At 46.0% G+C, this 20,335-nt stretch overlaps 1 protein-coding gene across 1 annotated transcript in view; it reads left to right on the top strand.

The window, feature by feature from the left end:
- Positions 1-20,335, top strand: part of ephb1 (EPH receptor B1) — a gene marked incomplete at both ends in the record, with an annotated part of 180,536 nt that overhangs the window by 155,201 nt on the left and 5,000 nt on the right. The window contains 4 exons of the mRNA XM_080010743.1: positions 1,395-1,459; positions 6,867-7,055; positions 8,244-8,491; positions 10,997-11,212. Of these exons, the coding sequence (XP_079866869.1) occupies positions 1,395-1,459; positions 6,867-7,055; positions 8,244-8,491; positions 10,997-11,212 (718 nt within the window). The remainder of the gene's footprint in view (positions 1-1,394; positions 1,460-6,866; positions 7,056-8,243; positions 8,492-10,996; positions 11,213-20,335) is intronic.

Genomic DNA, 20,335 nt, shown 5'->3' with positions numbered 1-20,335 from the left:
GAAGTCATTGAAGGAGGACAGCACAGCACTACCCAAATGTAACTGTTTAAAGCACTAATCGTGTTTCTAAATGGGTATTTTGTGCTGCAAAAGTCCGGAAATGCTTTTAAAACTTTAAAGCCTGATTTCTCAGAATTTCTGTTTTCAAAAACCTTAATCTGTATTAAGTCGTTGATTCCAAAGTATTTGCTTGATTGCACACGTCCCAAAACAAAATGACAAAAATGTCAAATTTCAAAATGTGACCCTAAAGTACGAGGGTGGTCACATACGGCATGTTGAAATTAAAGTTTTGGAAGACGACCCATTACAGGGACCCAAGAAAAATCACAGTATTTCATTTTTTTTTGCCAAGTTTAGAAAATAAACAAAAAAACATGATATACAGAATGCATATTATCATAGGAAGTGATTGCAAGTGAGTCTTTTCGTCATCTTCTTTTTTTTGATGGACTTTTGCTTCTATGGCCCTAAAATTAAGCCTTTTTAAGCGTCAAAAATCACACAAAAACTCACAAGAATCCTGGGACTGTTTATTACACAAAATTGTCTTTATTTATTTATTATAATTTAATATTTATTATTATGTTATATTATTTATATATATATACACACACACACACACACACACACACACACACACACACACACACACACACATATATATATATATATATATATATACACACACACACTCACACACATATACTGTATATATATATTTTTTTTATGTATGTGGTGCACCTTGTTAGCTATATCACACCTGTGAACTGTCAGTTGTATGAGGATAATTAGACCCAGATTAAACTGCACTGACGTTATACCTGATGTACGGCTGGAAGCACTTTCAAGATGTCATATCTTAAGATTTAGGGGAAGCGGTACATCAGAAGGGGAGGGAAGCGAGGTCAGCCTCTTTGAAATTAAATATTAGATTTGCATTGAGCTGAAAGGCTGCATCCCGTCAGTCGACTTGTTGGCTCACAGTTTTGCGCCGAGTCAATTTAATTGCGCAACAGTACGTCACATGGTTGCTCTTCCGTCTTCCTCCCCTTTTAGAAAAATGAAAGTGGATTTTTCCGCAGTGCCGCATGCAACTTTGAACCAATAAGTGTTCATCAAACGAGCCGGGGCTCTTTTGATGCCGTGGCGGCGTAGACACATGAAAAGCACAGAGATCCTATCGAGGCCTAATTAAAATCATCTCATTTTCATGAACTCGATTTGCCATTACTAAACCTCGGCAACCGATTCAATTTCAGCCATGTCATTTTCGGGCCAGACCGAGTCGCGAGCGCTGGCTCGCGCTTTTCCTTTCATCCCGCCGTGCCTCTCCTCTTCTCACATTTCTCTCTCTTTCTATGCCCGGCTATCAATATCCCTCTTTCCCTCAGGAAAAGGGCGTACACCAAGGAGGCAGTGTACAGCGACAAGCTGCAGCACTACAGCACGGGGAGAGGTGAGTCTACCTTCCTAACCACGGCTCCTCTGCCGCCATCTTAGCGTCTCTTCTCCGTCCAACCGCTCGGAGCCTCCCAAGAAGACGCCTGAATTAAGAGATCCAGCAAACGCCTTCCCATGCACAATACAATGTCTAAGTGTGAACATCCCTTCCGCCTTGTAACCATGTCATTCCATCTTTAACCTGGATTCACAGCTTCTCTCCCACCGTCGCAGAATCTACTCTGATGGTAAAGGATGTACCTGCAGCATCAACATCAGAATGTGTGTTTTATAATAACGTTTTCATATGTAAAAGACATTTGCTCTGAAGGATTGGCGCATTGCTGTACAGACAAATTTCATAAAAACCCAAACAATCTGAATAAAAAATAAAAAATAAAAAATATATAGACAAATAAAAGACTAATGTGAGGCAATATTTGGGGCTAAGGCTATGTTCACAATGCAAGCCTTAGTGCTGAATTTGGAGTTATTGCTTTATTGATCCGATTTCTTTGTTCGGCTGTTCAGATAATTTTTTCAATGTGGCCGACATCAGATTCCAGTGTGAACTGGTCATGGTCTAAATTGACCCGCACGTGCAGAAGTAACAAAGACGTCACCCGCAGCACGCTGTCGTGTGGGAGTAAACATGGCAGGCAAATGCGCCGGGCTCGCGTGGGAGCGAGTACCCCCGCTCAAGCTCAGAGGATGAAATCTTTAAATCCAGACGGGGGGTCACGGCGATTTTTAGTTTCGTTCAAAAAGGAAATTTTGTGAGATAAAATACATCTAAAATAAAAAACCCAATGTGCGCAAATTGAGCCCCGATCACTCCCTCAAAGGACAGACGCACACACACACTGTTTAACTACGGTGCTATTCATAAAACGCAGCGAGCGTGGGTGCTCCTCGCCGGGTCGGTATATTTATATCTTTAACTCTGTTATTTAGGAATTCCGAGTTTATTCTCGAGACACAGGGATACTTTTTTTTCTCGGCCCGAATACTCTTTTATTGCAGATCTATTTATTGTATTTATTTTCCTCCGTGCGTAACAGGGGGACACTCAGTCCCCCCACCCCGGCCCGAGAACAGGCACTCTCCCCCCAACCCCAGCTCTTGCGTGAATTCCAATTTTGACCATTCAGACTGAGGTCGCATTGGAAGCAATCGGACCCGTATCCGATATAGGACCACATATGAAAGTGGCCGAAATACAAGTTAAAAAGATCGGATTCCACGTCATTTGTGCTCGTTTGCATGAATGTCGTGGAAAAAAAAGTTATTCCAACACGGATAGTACATAATAGAGGTTTTGCTGGGGAGAAGAGAACGTGGCGTCTTCCAGACTCAGACTCTGTGTGGGTGTAGATGACATTTCGCCGCCCTGTCACGCGTGACATTGATTGACACCCAACCTTAACAGGGGAGCGATAACCGGCGCCGAATCATGTTTTTTTTTTTGTTTTTTTTTTTATGAGCAAGTCTCGGGGCCGCCGACTGATGATGAGCGGGAAGGAATTAGAATCAGGAGGGACTCGCAGCTACACACACGCGCGCGCACGCCGAGACAGACCCACACACACTCTGATGGCTAGGTTCTGTACCTCAAATGAAAAGCCTTGTGTAGTGTTGTCGACCCAGCAGTCTGAAAGGGGGCTCACTCGAGGGGATAGAGTTTTGTCGAGCCTGACACAGCAAAGCGCTTCAACACACTTGCTTTGTGTCACGGCTGCAGCGGTGGCAGCCGGGAGCTCATTAAAAACACCGCGGGCAGAAAAAAAAAAAATGGCTCCACTTTTCTCCCCCTTCTTCTCCGAGAGGAGTCAGTTCTGTCACAATACACCTCGGGGCGGAAGAAAACGCAATTAACATAAGTGGTAATAATAAACAAAAGATGCGAGATGCTTAAAACCCTAATCATCAAACGGGCGGTTTGAAGTGGGGGAGAGAAAAGGGGGGGGGGGGGGGGAAACGCTGATAGTAAAAACCGGAAGAGTTTGTTTCCCATTCAACCCCTCACGCCAGTCACGCTGTAATTCACCGCCCAACAATGGCTTGTTCCTCCTTTCTCCCCGGGTTTGATTGACGGCTCGTAATTACAGTATTCAGAGCGACGATTCAACGGAGCCGCTTTGCCGATTGTTTTGGGGGGCGAAACACCCAAACGTCGAGTCTCGCAGAGTTCCTCTCGACCGCCTCCCGCCGCAGTAGACGCCGCCGCCCCCCGCCGGCCCGAAAACCGTCAGTGAACGCGCCCGGGCTGGGTCAAGACATGGCCGCCGGATCAGGGGAGGGGGCACGGGGATTGTGTTTTGGCCCCCCACTCTCAGGTATTAGGGAAAATGGTGGGGTTTTTTTTGGCGAGAACGTCGATGCCAGGTTTTTACGTTCACAGAACGTCGGTGATAACGTCTCGAGCCTATCGCTATCGTCGATGATCGCTGTCGATATCGCTGTCCTGATTAAGGCAATGTATTTCATTGTGCTCTGTCTCCTTGACAAATAAAGCACCGGGCGTAACGGGGACACTTCCTCGCTCGCTCCCTTCGCCCCTGTGGAAAGACTCTCTTCACCAGCTCCTTGTATAAGCTTGCATGAATGCTTCGCCATTTTGAGCTGCACAGGTAGCCGTACCATGGAGTCCTGAGCAGCCAGCTAGCTCTGTTAGCTAGCGCTTAGCTAGCCAGTTAGCTTTAAAAGGCCGTCAAAAAGGAAACAATAAGCCGAAAAGCACATTACCTGTAGTCTTCTGATTGAGGTTCATTAGCAGAAATAGCACCAAATTAAACCAGGGTCCAAAACCGGTCTCAAGTCCAAACTGCAAGGAGTCTGGGATTCTCTAGCGAGCTGGGCTCCAGGGATATGCAGATACAGAAAATGGCCGAATGGATCTCTCCGGCTCCATCCGCTCGTGATCCGCTTGTGCCACAGCAACCATTGTTGCTGACAAATGATTATCTTGCATCAGACGTCGGATAATTAGTTTGCGTCTCTGAAAAGAAACTCGACTCACGTTCTCAGAATTACAAAGATTACTCAGAGCGTCCGACCCACATGAGATTGGGGGCAATTTTGCTTTACAAGGTGACCGTTTGATGGTAATTGTTTTCAATTGAGAATCGCATTAACTAGATTGAGATGCAGTCAAATTGCAAAATGTAAACAGGCCAAAGCAGTTATGAGAAATAAATGCTGTCTGCCATAAAAAAAAGTTATTATTTTTCTAGGAGCGGCTAATCGTCTCAAGCGGAATACTGCGTGTGTGTACTCGCCAATTGCAAAACGTATTCATTGGCAGGCAGGCAAAAAGGAATTATGAGAAGGAGAAAAATCCTTTCCCCTGTCAAAGAATTCCTTCAACTTAGAAATACAACCGTTTACGAATTGACTGTTTCTTTTTGACACCACAGCAACATGCAGATACTGTATATTCGGGCGATAAATTTGACCTCAGCCATTGCCGGTAATAGATGGATGTAGGCATTAGTGCCACGGGGCTGATTTGTGCACACATTAGGGCGGGCCAGTAAATTAAGGGGGCAGACTAATAGGAGGGTTTATACTAGACGTTGGTGAAAATAACATGGTTAAGTGGTTGTGCAGTTATAATCATTTAAAATGCAGAGTGACCAAATGCTCTTCACCATTTGAGTGATGGATTTGTTTTGAGTTTTTTGCAAATCTTAATAAAAGTGATACATTTACATTCAGAGGGTTAATGAGTGCATTTCCACAAACGACTCAGAGGACCCAGTCGGTGTGAGTGAAAGTTTGGACTTTCAAAAAAAAACATTAAATAAAAATAATTTTAAAGCGATATGGCATCATGGCCATTTATAATGCGCCCGGCCCCATCAACATGGCAGCCACTTATCCTCTCTCCAAACGGGCCGTTCGCTTTCTATACAGGGTAAAAATAGAGCTGATGTTTTAAATGCGTTTGCCCCATGCACTCAGATTAAAGAGCCATGAAATATTCAAGGGAAAGATCTATTTTTTATCGGAACGCCATAAAAAGAAAGAAGAGTTCAGTCAACCAGTCCAGGACTGCTGCGACAGAGGAAAGGAGAGGGATAAACTGTTTTTTCGATTTAAATAATGTATGAAAATGGACTCGGGGTCTATGGAACCATAAGGTATTTGGTGAAAGAATGTGCATGTGTTGCTGTTAGTTGTATTTATGAACATAGAGTATGTATCTCAGAGCGGGTTCTACAGATTCTATATGTTGCTGTTGCGTTGATTGAGTCCGGCCGAGCAATTGCCGCACCTCGAGCTGCTCGGTGACACTGGTAAATGGGTTGTCATTACGGCACACGAGCCGTAAAACCCTCCGATGGATTAACTTCAATCCAATCTGCGCGGAATCTCTAATCAGCAATCACATCGCCGCAGCCAGGGTTCAAGGCAATTAGTGCAGTAACTAGAACCAGACTCCAGTCAAGAGCGAGGTGAGGCACATTGATCCCTCCAAGACCAAGACCTTATCCTTCCCCCGGTGCCTCTCGAGACCTTCCCTCCCTTCCACCTCCTCCCCATCTCTCGCTGTAGCTTATGCAAATGAACGGGGCACAAATTGACTTGATGGAAATAGGTTTATTTCAATCATGGCTGCCGGGGTTGGACTAAACAGCTCTGTGAAGGAGGGCTGCCCTGCGTGTCAATGCGAAACTGACGATTTAACGTTTGTTTACTGGCGTTGCCAGTTATATCTGTGCTGCAGCTGCAAGTGCGGAATATGTTTACATGTCTTGTTTAGCTGCTCTCTTCCCCGTCGCCCCAGAAACAATCTATCCTCCATTTGCAGACATCTCCGGTCGGTAACCTAAGCTCACCCATCGCAAAACAGCATAAAAAGCCAGTTGATGCGGTGGCTTTATCTCTTTATGGGTCCCTATAGGGAAAGGGTACAGGGGAAATTGGTTCTACTGTTATCAAAGAACAGAGACCGCTCGGGTAAGGGATAAAAGCAAAAAAAAAATCTGTCTACATTTACTCTTTCCATATCCCCCTATCCCTCCCTCCTTCCCTTTCACCCCTCCACTCTCTCTCTCCCTCTCTCTGGTGTGCACAATCCCTCTGAAGAATGAATTATCAAACCACCATTTTGTTTTCTGCCCTACTTGGAGGAGAGGTTGTTTCGGTGCTCAATATGTGTTCCATTTTCATTTCCATACCACAGTGCTCTCAGCCACCTTGAACCATAGAGTAGATGTAACAATCATCATTTAGGGCTTTTAGCCTGTATTGACTGTAAGAAGCAGTGTGTGTTACCCTGTGAATCATGATGTGACATAGAGTAGAGTGCATTCATCAACCATTCCACAAGACTAACCCGAATAACTAAAAACAACTAAAATGTATGTATGTGTATGTGTCTTCTGGAACTCTTATTCTGGGCACTTTGGTTGTTCTAGAACTCTCAATGCGAGCCGACATGTCTAACTGCCCCTCCCCACTTGGCTGCCCGACCCACTTCTCAGGCTCCCCGGGGATGAAGATCTACATCGACCCCTTTACATATGAGGACCCCAATGAAGCTGTGCGTGAATTTGCAAAGGAGATTGACGTCTCCACTGTCAAGATCGAAGAGGTCATTGGTGCAGGTACAATGAAGTCGAGTTGAGGGCGTTGGGAAAACTTTTATATGAATATTTGTTCCTTATGTTTGAGTGCACATAGGTACGTGTGGTACGAGTGCTTTTTTTGTGAAGTTGGTTTCTGGAGAGGAGAGCAAAACATATCTACCCTGAATCTCTCACTCTATAAAACACACCCTCAGCTTTGACAGCCCGATCAGATTGGAACATGTCAAGGGTCGGAGCAGCATATAGGCCAGCCGCCCTGGGACCTAATGGCATCAGAAATAGCTCCAGACGACCCAGTCCCAGGCCTCCCTCTTGTGCATCTCTCTGGGCCACTCTGTCATTTTCTGCGTCATGCCGCCCCTCTTTATTTGTCAACATTAAATGTAAGAGATGTACAGCGATCTCTCAGGCGAAACAAGGAAATATTTTTCTCGTGATAAAATTACCTTGCAGATGCAGGTAATAACAGCTATTAATAATTGCAGTTGTAAAAATTGAAACACTTGGGGGTAACATAGTATCACTGTTATATTTGGCCACTTGCAGGTATTACCTGCGGAAGCAGCGAAGCGATGTGTGTCGGTAACATGTCCTTTACCATCCTGTTGACAGCGCAGAGGAGATGCTGATATGCGTTGCTTTTAGCAGTAGCAGGAGTGGGCCTAGAATAGCTCGAGCGGATCGGCCTACTCAGCAAGCTAGGTGTGATATGTGACAGGGATAGAGGTTTGGGTGCAGATAGGGTTAGGGATACAGGGGGGGACTAGCTAATTAAAGATTTTCGTTTTTGTTGATTTCACTGTGTGGCTTCTCGGCAGAACACCACGGTGATGATAATTAATCAAATAGGTTTTTGGATATTTACCAGATTGTGCTTGCCTGTTATTCTGTGATTAGGGAATATGAATTAACTTTGCAGACCTTTTAAGATAGATGACTACTGTGAGTCAGAAGAACCCCACTGCTCAAAATATCCTGAATGGACAATACAAAGACAGTATATTGCAGAACTGTTTCTTCTCACGCTGCAGATTTAATCACAATCTCTCATGTGGGTAATATTTCTGTCCAGGAACCGTGGATGCAAATTAGTTTGATAAACAAATAGATTTCCATTTGAGCCAGTGTCCAAAGCTTTTGTCCAATACAGTTTGTGTTCTTGAAGGCACAACCAACAACAGGGCTTGTTTCTGTGTCCTCTTCTAGGTGAATTTGGGGAGGTGTACAAGGGCCGCTTAAAGCTCCCGGGGAAAAGGGAGATTTACGTGGCTATCAAGACCCTAAAAGCGGGCTATGTGGAAAAGCAGAGGCGGGACTTCCTGTCTGAGGCTTCCATCATGGGCCAGTTTGACCACCCAAACATCATTCGTCTGGAGGGCGTGGTGACCAAAAGTCGGCCCGTCATGATCGTCACAGAGTTCATGGAGAACGGGGCTCTCGACTCCTTCCTCAGGGTGAGTGACTTTTGATGGTTTGGGCAAAGACTACTTCATACATTTTGAGATCAGTGAGACTGACACCTGATGCGCCTGGAAAGGTCTTGTATCGGTATGCCCTGTGTCTCAAGGGGATTTATTAGGGGTTTTCTTTAGGAATTTGATAGAAGGAAAGTCAAAATCCGAGAAAAATGGGAACTGCTGCTCTCTGGAACCGAGGAAATAATCAAGAATGAAAGAATGGTCATGCAGAGCCAGGAAAAAAAGAACAGTTCAGACTTGCAAAGGAGATTCGCTTTTTGAACCAAATGCATGCACAGAGAATATATTTCAAGACAAATTAATGTGATACCATCATTGATGGTATCACATTACTTATCACTTTTACACCACTATCGTAAAAGTTGGTCCAGTCCAAAATAATTTCTTTTACCGGACAAATTTGAACCTTATGGGACACGTCAATAACAGTCTGTTCCAAACCCAAATATAATGTACACCTTAGTTACAGTGCCTTGCACGGACCTCACAGCTTCAGCGAGCACTAAGTCCACAGCTTGGCCCCCTGCTACCGCTGTAGGTACCAGATGTGCTCGGCCTGGCAGATCGGCTCACACGCCCGAGTCAGAGGGTGACTCGGGCGGAATGGAAGTGAGGGCCGGTGTGGGCCGGCTGACGTGCGGGTGCCGGGCACACCACTGGCCCGTCTTGGCCACGCCATCGGGGAGGTCGAGCGGCTAAGTTTTGCATGAGCATTATTACCGGACATTATGACCTCCAAGTTTAGCAAGTGACGTAGTACCGTAATGCACCTTTCCCGCGGTTTCAAACCCAAAAACAGAGGTTACGGACTGTGGTGCAAGAACAGGCAGTTAGGGTGGTGGGGAGGTGGGGAGCTGTTATGTTAAAAAAAGTTACATAGTGTTACTTTAATCCCCAGGGCTATTAATAGGTCCTTCACTTTATCTTTTGTAGTTGGGATTGAGTGGACATATAGCTTAATCAATATTCAACCCGTTGACCCCCTCCACCCCACCCCCACCCCCTTCAATCTCATGGATTGGTATTCTATTCTACTTTGATCTGGGGCTGGTTTAAAGGGACCCTTTGAAGCTGGCTTTGCTAGCCACCACATCCGACTTGTGTTCCCATCGATCGCCTCTGCCCTCTTATTTGTTAGTGTGGGTTGGTGTTCAAAGCATGTTCCTCAGTTCTTTGGGGGGGATTCCACGTGTGAAAGTTAAACATGTTTCCATGCCAGAATGGAACATTTGCTTCATACACACTCTCATAGATATGCATGACGCGTAGGATTGGCCTCAGTAATCCAATTTACTTATCTGTGACTTCCTCTAGATATTTGCAGGCAGGGGAAAAGGAAAGGAGAAATGAATATAAGTTGAACAGATTGCTTTGGAGGGAGGAAGTAGGTCGTACTCAAATAGATGGACCAGGCAGGTAGGTTAGGATGTTTGTCATTTTGTACATACAAGGTGTGACAGCAAGCTCTGTCCTCTGGCTCTTGAATGTGCCCGTACTTCCAGACAGGGATGGGCAGTAGTCGTCATACATGTAGTTGAAACAAGTATTACACAGTTGGCGTTAGCTAATCTAGCAAGGGTGAAGTGGAACTGTGATGATTGAAGTCAGAGATTGTTCATAAAAGCCGAGGATGTACCACCAAGAATAACGCTTGCTAATATTAGCAATTGCAGAGGCGTTTTAGGCCGTTTGTGTGTGACTGCTCGTGAAGTTTCATCTTGTAGTTGAATACTGTGTTTGGGGATGGTGTGGTTTGAGCAGCCACACCTGTCCTGGGTCTAGATAATCCGTGTGGTCCTTGTGGCTGTATGCCTGTTGCTCATTACAGTAATCAATGAGCAACAGGTAAAACTCACATCTCCACACACACAGGAGAGAAGCCCTTGTCATGACATGTCCATCTACTCGGGGCTTATTCCAGCTCTCTACAATAAAACCGGTGTGTTTTCAACTCCATTGCCTGTCTCTGTGTCAGAGGGCCCTGAAAACGCCACTCGGGTGGTGTGTGGCAGGCTGAACTGCCACAAACACATGTCATATTTCTAACATTTCTCACTGCCTCGCACATCCTTTAAACTGAGCTAGTCCCCCACCTTGGTTAAAGGCTTAATTTCTCGGAGACTAGGCTGTTCTTTCTTGGAGAAAGGTCCCACGGTCCTGAAATCTTACTCCAAGGACACAGTGGGTGGATTTTGTCTGTAGAACATGAGAGAATGGGATAAATTATCAAGGTTTGATTATATATTTATTAACCAGATTCCCACAGTGGATATTTCAAATTCAAGTCTGAAAGGTTTTGTTGATTTTAGGATAGTCAAGAAATAATCACCATAATTAGTTTTGTATAATTATCATTAACAGCGGTAACATTTGCATTCCGTGGATTCCGTCTCTATCCTCCAGCTATCCGCACTGTTAATGGTAATGAACCCAAGATAATATCTAAATAACTATTTTAAATTCCCTGTTGTTTCATCCCAGCAAAACGATGGCCAGTTCACGGTGATCCAGTTGGTGGGGATGATGAGGGGGATCTCCGCGGGGATGAAGTACCTGTCGGAGATGAACTACGTCCACCGCGACCTGGCTGCGCGCAACATCCTGGTCAACAGCAACCTGGTGTGCAAGGTGTCGGACTTCGGCCTGAGCCGCTACCTGCAGGACGACACCTCCGACCCCAGCTATACCAGCTCTCTGGTCAGTCCTGGCACTTTGGCTGTTTCTGATCACCGCTCCAAATGAACGGCAGAAATAGGCCCCTTTCATTGACGTACCGTAGCCCACAACATTAATACTGGGTCTCAAAAGAGAAAATAGATAGATAAGAAGAAGAAAGTTCTGAAAGCATTCCAGAAGAGTTCTGCAGTCAAAAAAGTTGGAAGGTATCAGAAAGGTGCTCTTTGGTAGCAGGGAGGTAGATCAACCGAAGATAATAAGCCATTCTCAAAATAACCACCAATAATTTTCGATACACAACTTTTTGTGCTTGGAACACATTTGAAATGACTTTAAGATTGGCTTCCCAGTTTATGGTATGCAATTATTAAGCATCGTGCATTGTGGGTACTGTATTTTCAAAAACACAGCAGACAACAGTAGATTGTATAATATACATGAATCAGACACATTTATTGTGACAAAATGTTCAACAGGGTCATGAGGATCAGTGGCCTCTAAAGAGAAAATCCAGAATATTCCTCTTTGGAGTAGTTTCTCTCCTCTGTAAACAAGGCTCCATCGTGCCTACTCTGAAGTACAAGTACTTTGTTGCCGATTCCACTGTTTACATGTCTGCTTTGTACAGTGTTGTGTCTCTTAGTCTCAAGTGGTGAAGGTCTGCCGGTCTGGCCACTCTCATCAGGCGTCGTCTTTTCTTCCATCTCGAGATCTTTGAAACCTTTCGACCTTTCGACCTGGCACTTTATCGCGGAACCGTCTTCCCCTTTTTCTTCTTTCTCTTTTCCCTTCACTGTCCAAGTCGCGGACAGGAGGACTGTCACATCTTCATTAGCACTGAGACAAGCCTCCTCTGGGAAGAAGCCTCTCTCTCACTCTCTCTCTCTCTCTCTCGCTCTCTCTCTGGTTGAAATGCCCAGAGTGTAGAGAAACCAAAGGGCACCGCAGACCCTCAAACTGACAGCCCCCCCCCCTCCCTCCCCTCTCTCTCCCCTTTCCTCTCTCACTCTCCCCATTCATTATTAGCGGGGGCATCATGGGAGACTTTGGCTCCTCATTAACTCCTCCACACTACAGATCTGTAATTATTAGCAGCTATCGTTAGCTCATCTCCTGCCTCTCCTTTGCCTAATTCAAAACACCCTTGCATGCCCTCTCAAACACACGCGCCATAGATCATTAGGGTTGGAGTGTTGGAACTGTGTGTGTGTGTGTGTGTGTGTGTGTGTGTGTGTGTGTGTGTGTGTGTGTGTGTGTGTGTGTGTGTGTGTGTGTGTGTGTGTGTGTGTGTGTGTGTGTGTGTGTGTGTGTGTGTGTGTGTTTGCCCTTGTCATTGTTTGGGTACAAACAATCTCGTGCACCACTGTGTGTGTGTGTGTGTGTGTGTGTGTGTGTGTGTGTGTGTGTGTGTGTGCGTGTGTGTGTGTGTGTGTGTGTGTGTGTGTGTGCGCGCGTGTGTGCGCCCCTGTCATTGTGTGGGTACAAATAAATGTGTGTGTGTGTGTGTGTGTTTGTCTGTGTGTGTGTGTGTGTGTGTGTGTGTGTGTGTGTGTGTGTGTGTGTGTGTGTGTGTGTGTGCCGACCACAAACACCTCATTGTCTCTTCCGTGAGACTCCATTGCAAATAGGCTTGTTAAACAGACGATGCAGTTTAATGACGTCCAGTGCACGCTCTTAAGCCTCAGCAAAACCACTCTACGACGGTTTGATAAAAAATTAAATAAATAAATAAATAAATAAATAAATGATTTAAATAAAATGCTGCAGGCCTTTATTTGTGTGAATGTTTGACGTATGTTTTATGTATGAACCGCGTCGAGCGGGAGGCGTCCTATTTTAGGAGTTAGTCATTTCGAGATCAAGCCCCATCAAAGGGCCCCTGCCTGAGTCACCGCGCTAACCAGGTAAGAAGAGAGAACACTGAAAATAATTTGTTCATTGATCTATATATAGGACATGGGGAAAAGACAACAATACACAGTGGAAAAGAAAAACCTGTATTTCCTTTTTTTCATTGTTGAAATACACATTGACGTGCATAGTATAGGTGTAAGTACAGTCATATTAAATTACATCTGTACTTACTTAATATATTCAATTTTAGAGACTCTTGACTTGAAGCACTGGACTGCATCTATAAATTACTCTGACCCCACGGAAAGAAAAAAAAACAAAGAAATACAACATTTCCACTGTTATTTCAAATTCAAACACGGATCAATCAACGGCCATTCAAACCAGGGGCCGAGGGTCCCGTTGGGGTGCGGTTCTCCTGATGGGCGGTAGGGGGCGACCCCATCCGGCCCTGCTGTGAACGGGAGGTTGCGATCGGGGGCCGGATGGGGGCCGTGACCTCACATCGGCCGAGCCGGGAGTTAATTGCTCCCCGGGAAGAGCTGGGAGCGGTGTCCGCTTTGCCCCGCAGGAGTCTTACCGAGCGCGGGGCGGGATTTGGATTCATAGGCGGCGCTCGGCGTTCAGATGTACGTTAAATGCAAAACAAGGCCTCCTTCAGTGGGGTTCATTCCGGAGAGTTGATGAGGGCGGAAAAGGGTTGAGGTTTGACGGCAGGAAGCATTTTTTAGGGAGCCTTTTGATGGCAACGCAACCAAGGTTATTTTGACAGGGTGGGGGTGGTGGGGATTTATATATTTTTTATTTCTTCAATCAAAAAGACGCGGCGGTGTTTCGCTCGGCGTTGTTATCGTTAAGCGTCCAGATGAAACCTCCGCTTCCCTGCACCTATTTTTGTTTCCGTCAAATAAAAAAAAGAGCAATTTTGCTTCCGTCACGCCTCGACTGCAATCAAACAAGACTACGATCGAGTGAAGTCCCGGCGCCGTTAGACGCCGTGAGGCGTTTTTGGTTTTTATTCTTCTTGTTTCTTGAACGGCGTCCAAAGACGCGGAGCAGATGGCGGCGCAGGCTTCCGGTTCACCTGTCTCGCCTCGGATGCCCGTCGGCCGGTTTGAAGCCACGTCATCTGCCGTTCGTCTTTTCTGGGAATCGTGCTGGGAGTTTTGGAAGGGGCGGGGTGACTCCACCCCAGTACCAGTACCGCACCCCAGTGCCATGGCGCGAAGGGCGGCGTGCCCTTCACTCCCCCTTCAACCTCCCCCCGGCTTATAACCCCCCCGCGCTATAGCCAATCTAGCCATCTCGCAGGCGAGCGAGGTCGGGGTACGGCGGCTCGCGCGCACAAGGCCGAGGCGAATCAGGAAAATTAAATTCCCGCCGACACGTGGTGATTTACATCGCCATCGACCTCCTTCCTCTGGCAAATTAATCACCTCTCTCTCACCACTGCCCCCCTCTACTCCCTTTTTTTTCTAACCCGGCTCCCCGCATTTCTGGTGGTGGACGCAGCCAATTACAGCGCCCGTGGCGTTGGTGGCACAGTCGCTGGATGGATGGCTGTATGGTCGGAAGGGCATTCCGGTAATTGTGTTAACCCCCCTGCTTGTAGGGTTCGCCCGGGTGTGTTGTAGTCGGCGCGGAGACATGAATTTGGACTGTCCCCTCTCTCTCCCTCTCTTTCTTTCTCACTCCCTCCCTCCCGGTTGGGAAGCGGCGATTAATTAGACTCGCCGGACAGTGTTGGGTGTCCACCTCTTCTCGCGAAAGTAAGTTCCGTTAATGAATTTAGAGTGCGCCAGGGCGACGGCTCTCTCGAAGTGTTGTGTTTATACACGCACACACACCGTAATTGCCTAGACCCTCGCTTCGGCTCGGGGGTCTTTCGCCACAATTCTCGACTCTGGAAAGAGAAAGCAAGCTCGGATTTTTGGGGGTCGGATGACTTGAGGATTTGTTCGTTCCTTCACGTGTGCTTCAAAAGATGCAATTCATCCAGAGATCATAGTCCATCCACCCATCCATCTATCAATTCATCCATCACCCTTCATCCTGTGTGTGTGTGTGTGTGTGTGTGTGTGTGTGTGTGTGTGTGTGTGTGTGTGTGTGTGTGTGTGTGTGTGTGTGTGTGTGTGTGTGTGTGTGTGTGTGTGTGTGTGTGTGTGTGTGTGTGTGTGTGTGTGTGTGTGTGTGTGTTACCATTCCCAGGTGACTGTATTTGCTAAGTGAAAGCCGGGGGATCTATTTGTGGTCAGTGAGGTTTAATGCACTGATAGTGTTGAAGATGTAAGGGGGGGATTAAGTGGTTGATGATAAGTGAGTGTGTTTGTGTGTGTGTGTGTGTGTGTGTGTGGGTGGAGGGTGTTGGAGGGGGGTGGGAGGCATGTCAAGTCCTGTCCGTGGTCTTCTCTCTCTTGGGGGGTGTGCTGGGTGGAGGGGGTGTGGGGGGTGTCCATGCCAAGGGCCACAGAGAGGGGGCGACGTACGGTTCAAGAGTTTTCTCGGCTAAAGTCGCCGTTAGTGAGGTATTGACTCGTGTGTCGTGCCTTGTGTGTATGTTGTGACCATGTGTATGTGTACGCTGTGTCCCCAAAGTGGCTGCTGTGGTTGTTTGTGTATGTGTGTGTGTGTGCGTGTGTGTGCGTGTGTGTGTGTGTGTGTGTGCGTGTGCGTGGTGTTTGTTTGTGTCATTGAGGCTGAAAGGGGGTTGAGCTTTGAGGTCACTGGAAGCCAGTAACAAAGCTCATCTGTCAAACCCCCGCGACCTGAGTGACATTCTCTCAGCTCCGCTTCAGTGAGCGCACGCAGGCACACACACACACACACGCGCACAGACACACACACACACACACATACACTCACAGACACACACACACACACACACCCCCACGCACACACACACACACACCCGCTGTTGTTTCTGTCATTTGTCTGTTTTCTATTTGCATCCGCTGCCTGCTTCTCTTTGGCTTGTGGCCCACGCACTCTCTTGGCTTGTCTCTTCTTCTGGTTGTGAAATATTGATGGGCCCAAAGGGGGGCACACCATCAAAGTAAACAAGGAGAAAAATTGGATCGTGTCCATTTGGTCCCCCCCAAAAATAATCGAAGTAAGCCTGCTTTCTCCTGAGGGATACTTTTAGGCATGCCCAAATTGGGGACCAATATTCTGATCCCTTTGTAGTTTGGACACTAACCTAGACATTTGGGTTTCTAATTAGGACATTATTTCTAGCCAATCTTTACTTGGAAATTATGTTTTGTTCTGTTTGAATGCATGACAAGAACGAACATAACTAGACATTGATATGCAACTATTGTTTCATGTTCTCTCTTTTCCAGACAAAATAGTCATGTCAAAATTGTATGGTTTGTACCAGTCCTTCCTGTGTGCCAAAGCTGGTCGCTACTGGAGACTAGTGGGGGACTGACGAGGCTTAGTGGGCTACTTTCTTCATTTGGGTGCTTATTTTCCATAGCGTCCTTCCATACCCTTCAAAATATGATCCATATGGTCCATTGCAGGTTCAACCCCAGCCAACCAAGGTTCAACAAAGCCAAAAAACAGGACAACAAGCTGTCAGGTTGCTGCCATATAGTTTTATACAAGCCTTTACAGTGAGGTTGTGGCCCGACTATGACCTACGACCTATTACTGCGACCATGTGTGGACAATATGCGTCCGTGCCTTTTTAACACCCTGTGAGGGAGGATCTCATGCGGGATGCAATAAAGGATGTCACCTTGTTATATCGAAGCCAAGGTCAAATTCTGTCACGTTATATTAGAGTACGAGATAATAAAGTCTGAGCCGTGCTGGGTTTAATTTGAAGGTCCCAGTGGACGCCAGAGTCATCGGGGGCCATTGGCGAGGTGGCGGCTAGGCTGGGGACAATTCTGTTAAACAAAACATGGCAAGGTGCCTATGAAGCTGTGAAGGGATATTACCAAAGTAGCAGAAAGTGGCGTCCACCGCTGGGAATGTTAAGTGGCCCGATTGCTCTGATGCATTGAGGAATCAGCGGGAGCGAGTCGCCAGTGTAACTTCTGATCTGCCGACTGCAATGTGAAGCTAAAAAGGGTTCAGTTGGATGATTACAAAAAGGGCTGGCACGGCCCTGAAATTCCAGTTGGCTATTAATTGTCCTAAAAATAATTGCGATTAACTATTTAATAGCTTTTTTGTTCATGTTATTCCATTATTATAGTGTAAGCCCAGAATGTAGTATATCGACGTAGAGCTTATCGAGAGGCATTTCTTGACGCTGAACATTAGGAATTTTGGAACAAAGGAAAAGTGAGGTTTTCGGTTTGCCTTTGAGAGGAAAACAAAAATGTAAGCTCTCATCTGAACGGGCGCGAATGAACCTCCGCTGTAGCAGTGAGGGCTCCACCGCAAACATCTTATTTGCCGCATTTTACACACGCAGGACCCTATTGTTTGTGTAGACATTCAATTTGCTGCAACCAAACTGATGGAACCGATGGAAAAATGGAGGTACAGTTTCTTGGGTAACACTTTGTCAGGTAGTACAGCAATTGTTCTGAAGTTAAGTTTCATCCACCGACGATAAGAGTTTGAAAGTGGACAAAATTCCAAAATGAAGAAGTCTGCCGAGCCAGAACTATGTTTGTCCGGGAGTGAAAAATAGTCGGAGAATCACTACATTACAGTTTGGAGTGAGGGCCGTCATAGCAATGTACCAACAGCTTCTCTCTGCCGTCTCCCCTCTCCCTCTACCCCCTCCTCCTATGACGGGCAGATAGCCAGGGGGAGACGGTGGCTTCGGAATTTCATTAAACGGCTGTGAACTGGCGCTCCTCTGCCTGAGCAAATGTGCTCAAGACCATTCGAGTCGTGCATTGTTTGGATATGGATTTCCAAAGTTGGGAGAGCGAAAGGGCGAGAGACAGAGAGTGAGTCATATCTACATATTTGTTTTCCCGCTCAGGGAGAATGTTTATTTGGGATCCCTAAATAGCCACTGTTAAATAAGAAGAGGCGATAGGATGACTAGAGGAGGCCGAGAGGAGAAGGACATGTTTTTGTCCTTGACGGAATGACAAAAATGATAAATGAAACGGGACACGTTGGACTCTTCCTTTTGAGCTGCTTCTTATCTGGGACGTCGCTGCCAGACGCAGTGATTGAACATTGATTGTGCGCTGACAGGTGAATTTTCTCTCTTCTTTATTCCATGTCAGTGTCTTCGTGAAAGGTATTCGGCGCGACGACCAGTGTGCAAGTACATTCCACCGCTAAGACATGACAGGTGTTTCATATCTCCAGTGTATGTCTGCGTGTACTTATTTGTAGGTTTTTCACACACACACACACACACACACACACACACACACACACACACACACACACACACACATACACACACACACACACACACACATCATGTTTGACGGTTGGTCATAGACCAGTGGACCAAGGGAACTTTACATCAAAAACACCTACACACTAGAGGTGGAGCCGAATCTGAGTACGGTATTCCGTAAAGGACAAATAGTGTGTTTTTATGAATATTTATGTTGTGCAAATGTATAGATATATATAAAAAAAATTTCAGGGAGAAAAAAACACGTCAAATAGCTGGTATTCCTCATAACTGGGAGCGTGATGGGTATTTGTGCCCCAGGCGTAGCCTCCGTGGAGCCTCAGCACAAGCAGATGGAGGCTCGTGCGCCTGCTTGTGCTGAGGTGACAGGAGGACGATAGGAGACTGAAGGGTGTCTCCACGGCAGCATCGCTCTCTCTATTAGGCAATCCACTGTCCTGATCCGAGGCGGAGCGGGACAGTGCCGTGGTTGGGTTTAAAATGTTTATTTCATAAAAGTAGAAACTAACGAAAACAAATAGATCTAAAATAAAAAACACAGGAAAACCGTGAAAAATTGGACCACATGGACCTTGTACCAGCCTGATGACCATGTCTCTCCTTCACCCACCAGATCGGACTGTTTCTCACACGCACGCACGCACGCACACACACGCACACACACACACACACGCACACACACACACACACACACACACACACACACACACAATGGTTTTACCTTTTCTCACATGTTTATCGACGACATCCTATAGTACAGAGGATATTGTAAATCCCCGCTTCCAATAGGTACCTTGGAAAAAAAAAAAGGCCTCTAATGACCCGGTTTGTTGAGAAAGCTCAATCCTCTCATTAGTGGAGAGTCCTTCATTTACTAAAATTACCCCTCCGTTTTTACTTTTTTTTTTTTTTTTTTTTTTTTCCCAAAGACCAATCAATGGCAACATAATTGCTTTCCTTTAAGGTCTTGTGAAGGAACGAGGCGGATTCAGTTTGACACGCTTGGCATTTATTACTATGCAGATGTATTGTTTCTACATCAGGACAACAATGGAACCGCTAAACATTGCACTTGACTTAAGTTGGAGTGACAATTTGCATATAATTATTGTCAATACTTTTGACGTTCCTGTCTCGCTAAAGGGAGCTACAACGACGTGTCAAAACTGACTTGAGGGTCCATGTAATACAATACATTTGTTGGCAAATAAGCGCGTTCTTTTTTGACAATATCCGAACCGCACTGACTGTTTGATGTTTCTTTGACACTTTTATGCCAAAATAAGCGAATTGCGCTCGAGTCTTTTTTTATCTGCCGCCCCTATGATGTCGAACTCAATCCAGGCACGGATATCATCATTATCAAGAGTGTGTTCGTCGTAAAGCCTCACAGGGGGAAGAATAACGAATCCGTCCTAGTTTCTTCCGCTTTCTTGCCTCTGCCGCAGCCGTCGGAGGGGTCTGCGCGCGCACGTCTCTCGGCTCTAAACCGCTCGGTCTTTACGGGAACATTTAAGCGTTCTTCCAGGTTGAGGGCAACACAGAACAGCTTGTTCCTTTTCAGTAGCCCTTTACCGTGTGACACAAACCATTACCCAGGATGCTTCATGCTGCATCCAGGCTTCCCCGAGTGTCCTTTTATTTTGTTGCAATTCCCATCACCCGTCACTTCCAACTCCAAGTTGCCACCTCATTCCCTGTGGTATTCTGTTTTTCCCTCTCCCCTTCAATCACAATAATAATAATAATAATAATAATAATAATAATAATAATAATAGGAATAAAGGAAATGCAAAGCTTTTTAAAATTGTTATCATGTATTTCTTCTCTGTGTTTTCACGAGCGGTTCGTTACTTTGTGTTATGTTATTAAAGCGCGGTTCTGGGCCCACAGCAGTGTGTTTGCAGATGTACCGACGAGGGAGGGATGATAAAAAAAAGAGT

Source organism: Zeus faber (assembly GCF_960531495.2).
Source record: "Zeus faber genome assembly, chromosome: 12".
Lineage (NCBI taxonomy): Eukaryota > Metazoa > Chordata > Actinopteri > Zeiformes > Zeidae > Zeus > Zeus faber.
Note: the sequence above shows the minus strand (reverse complement) of the source record. Positions and strands in the feature narration are given on the sequence as shown.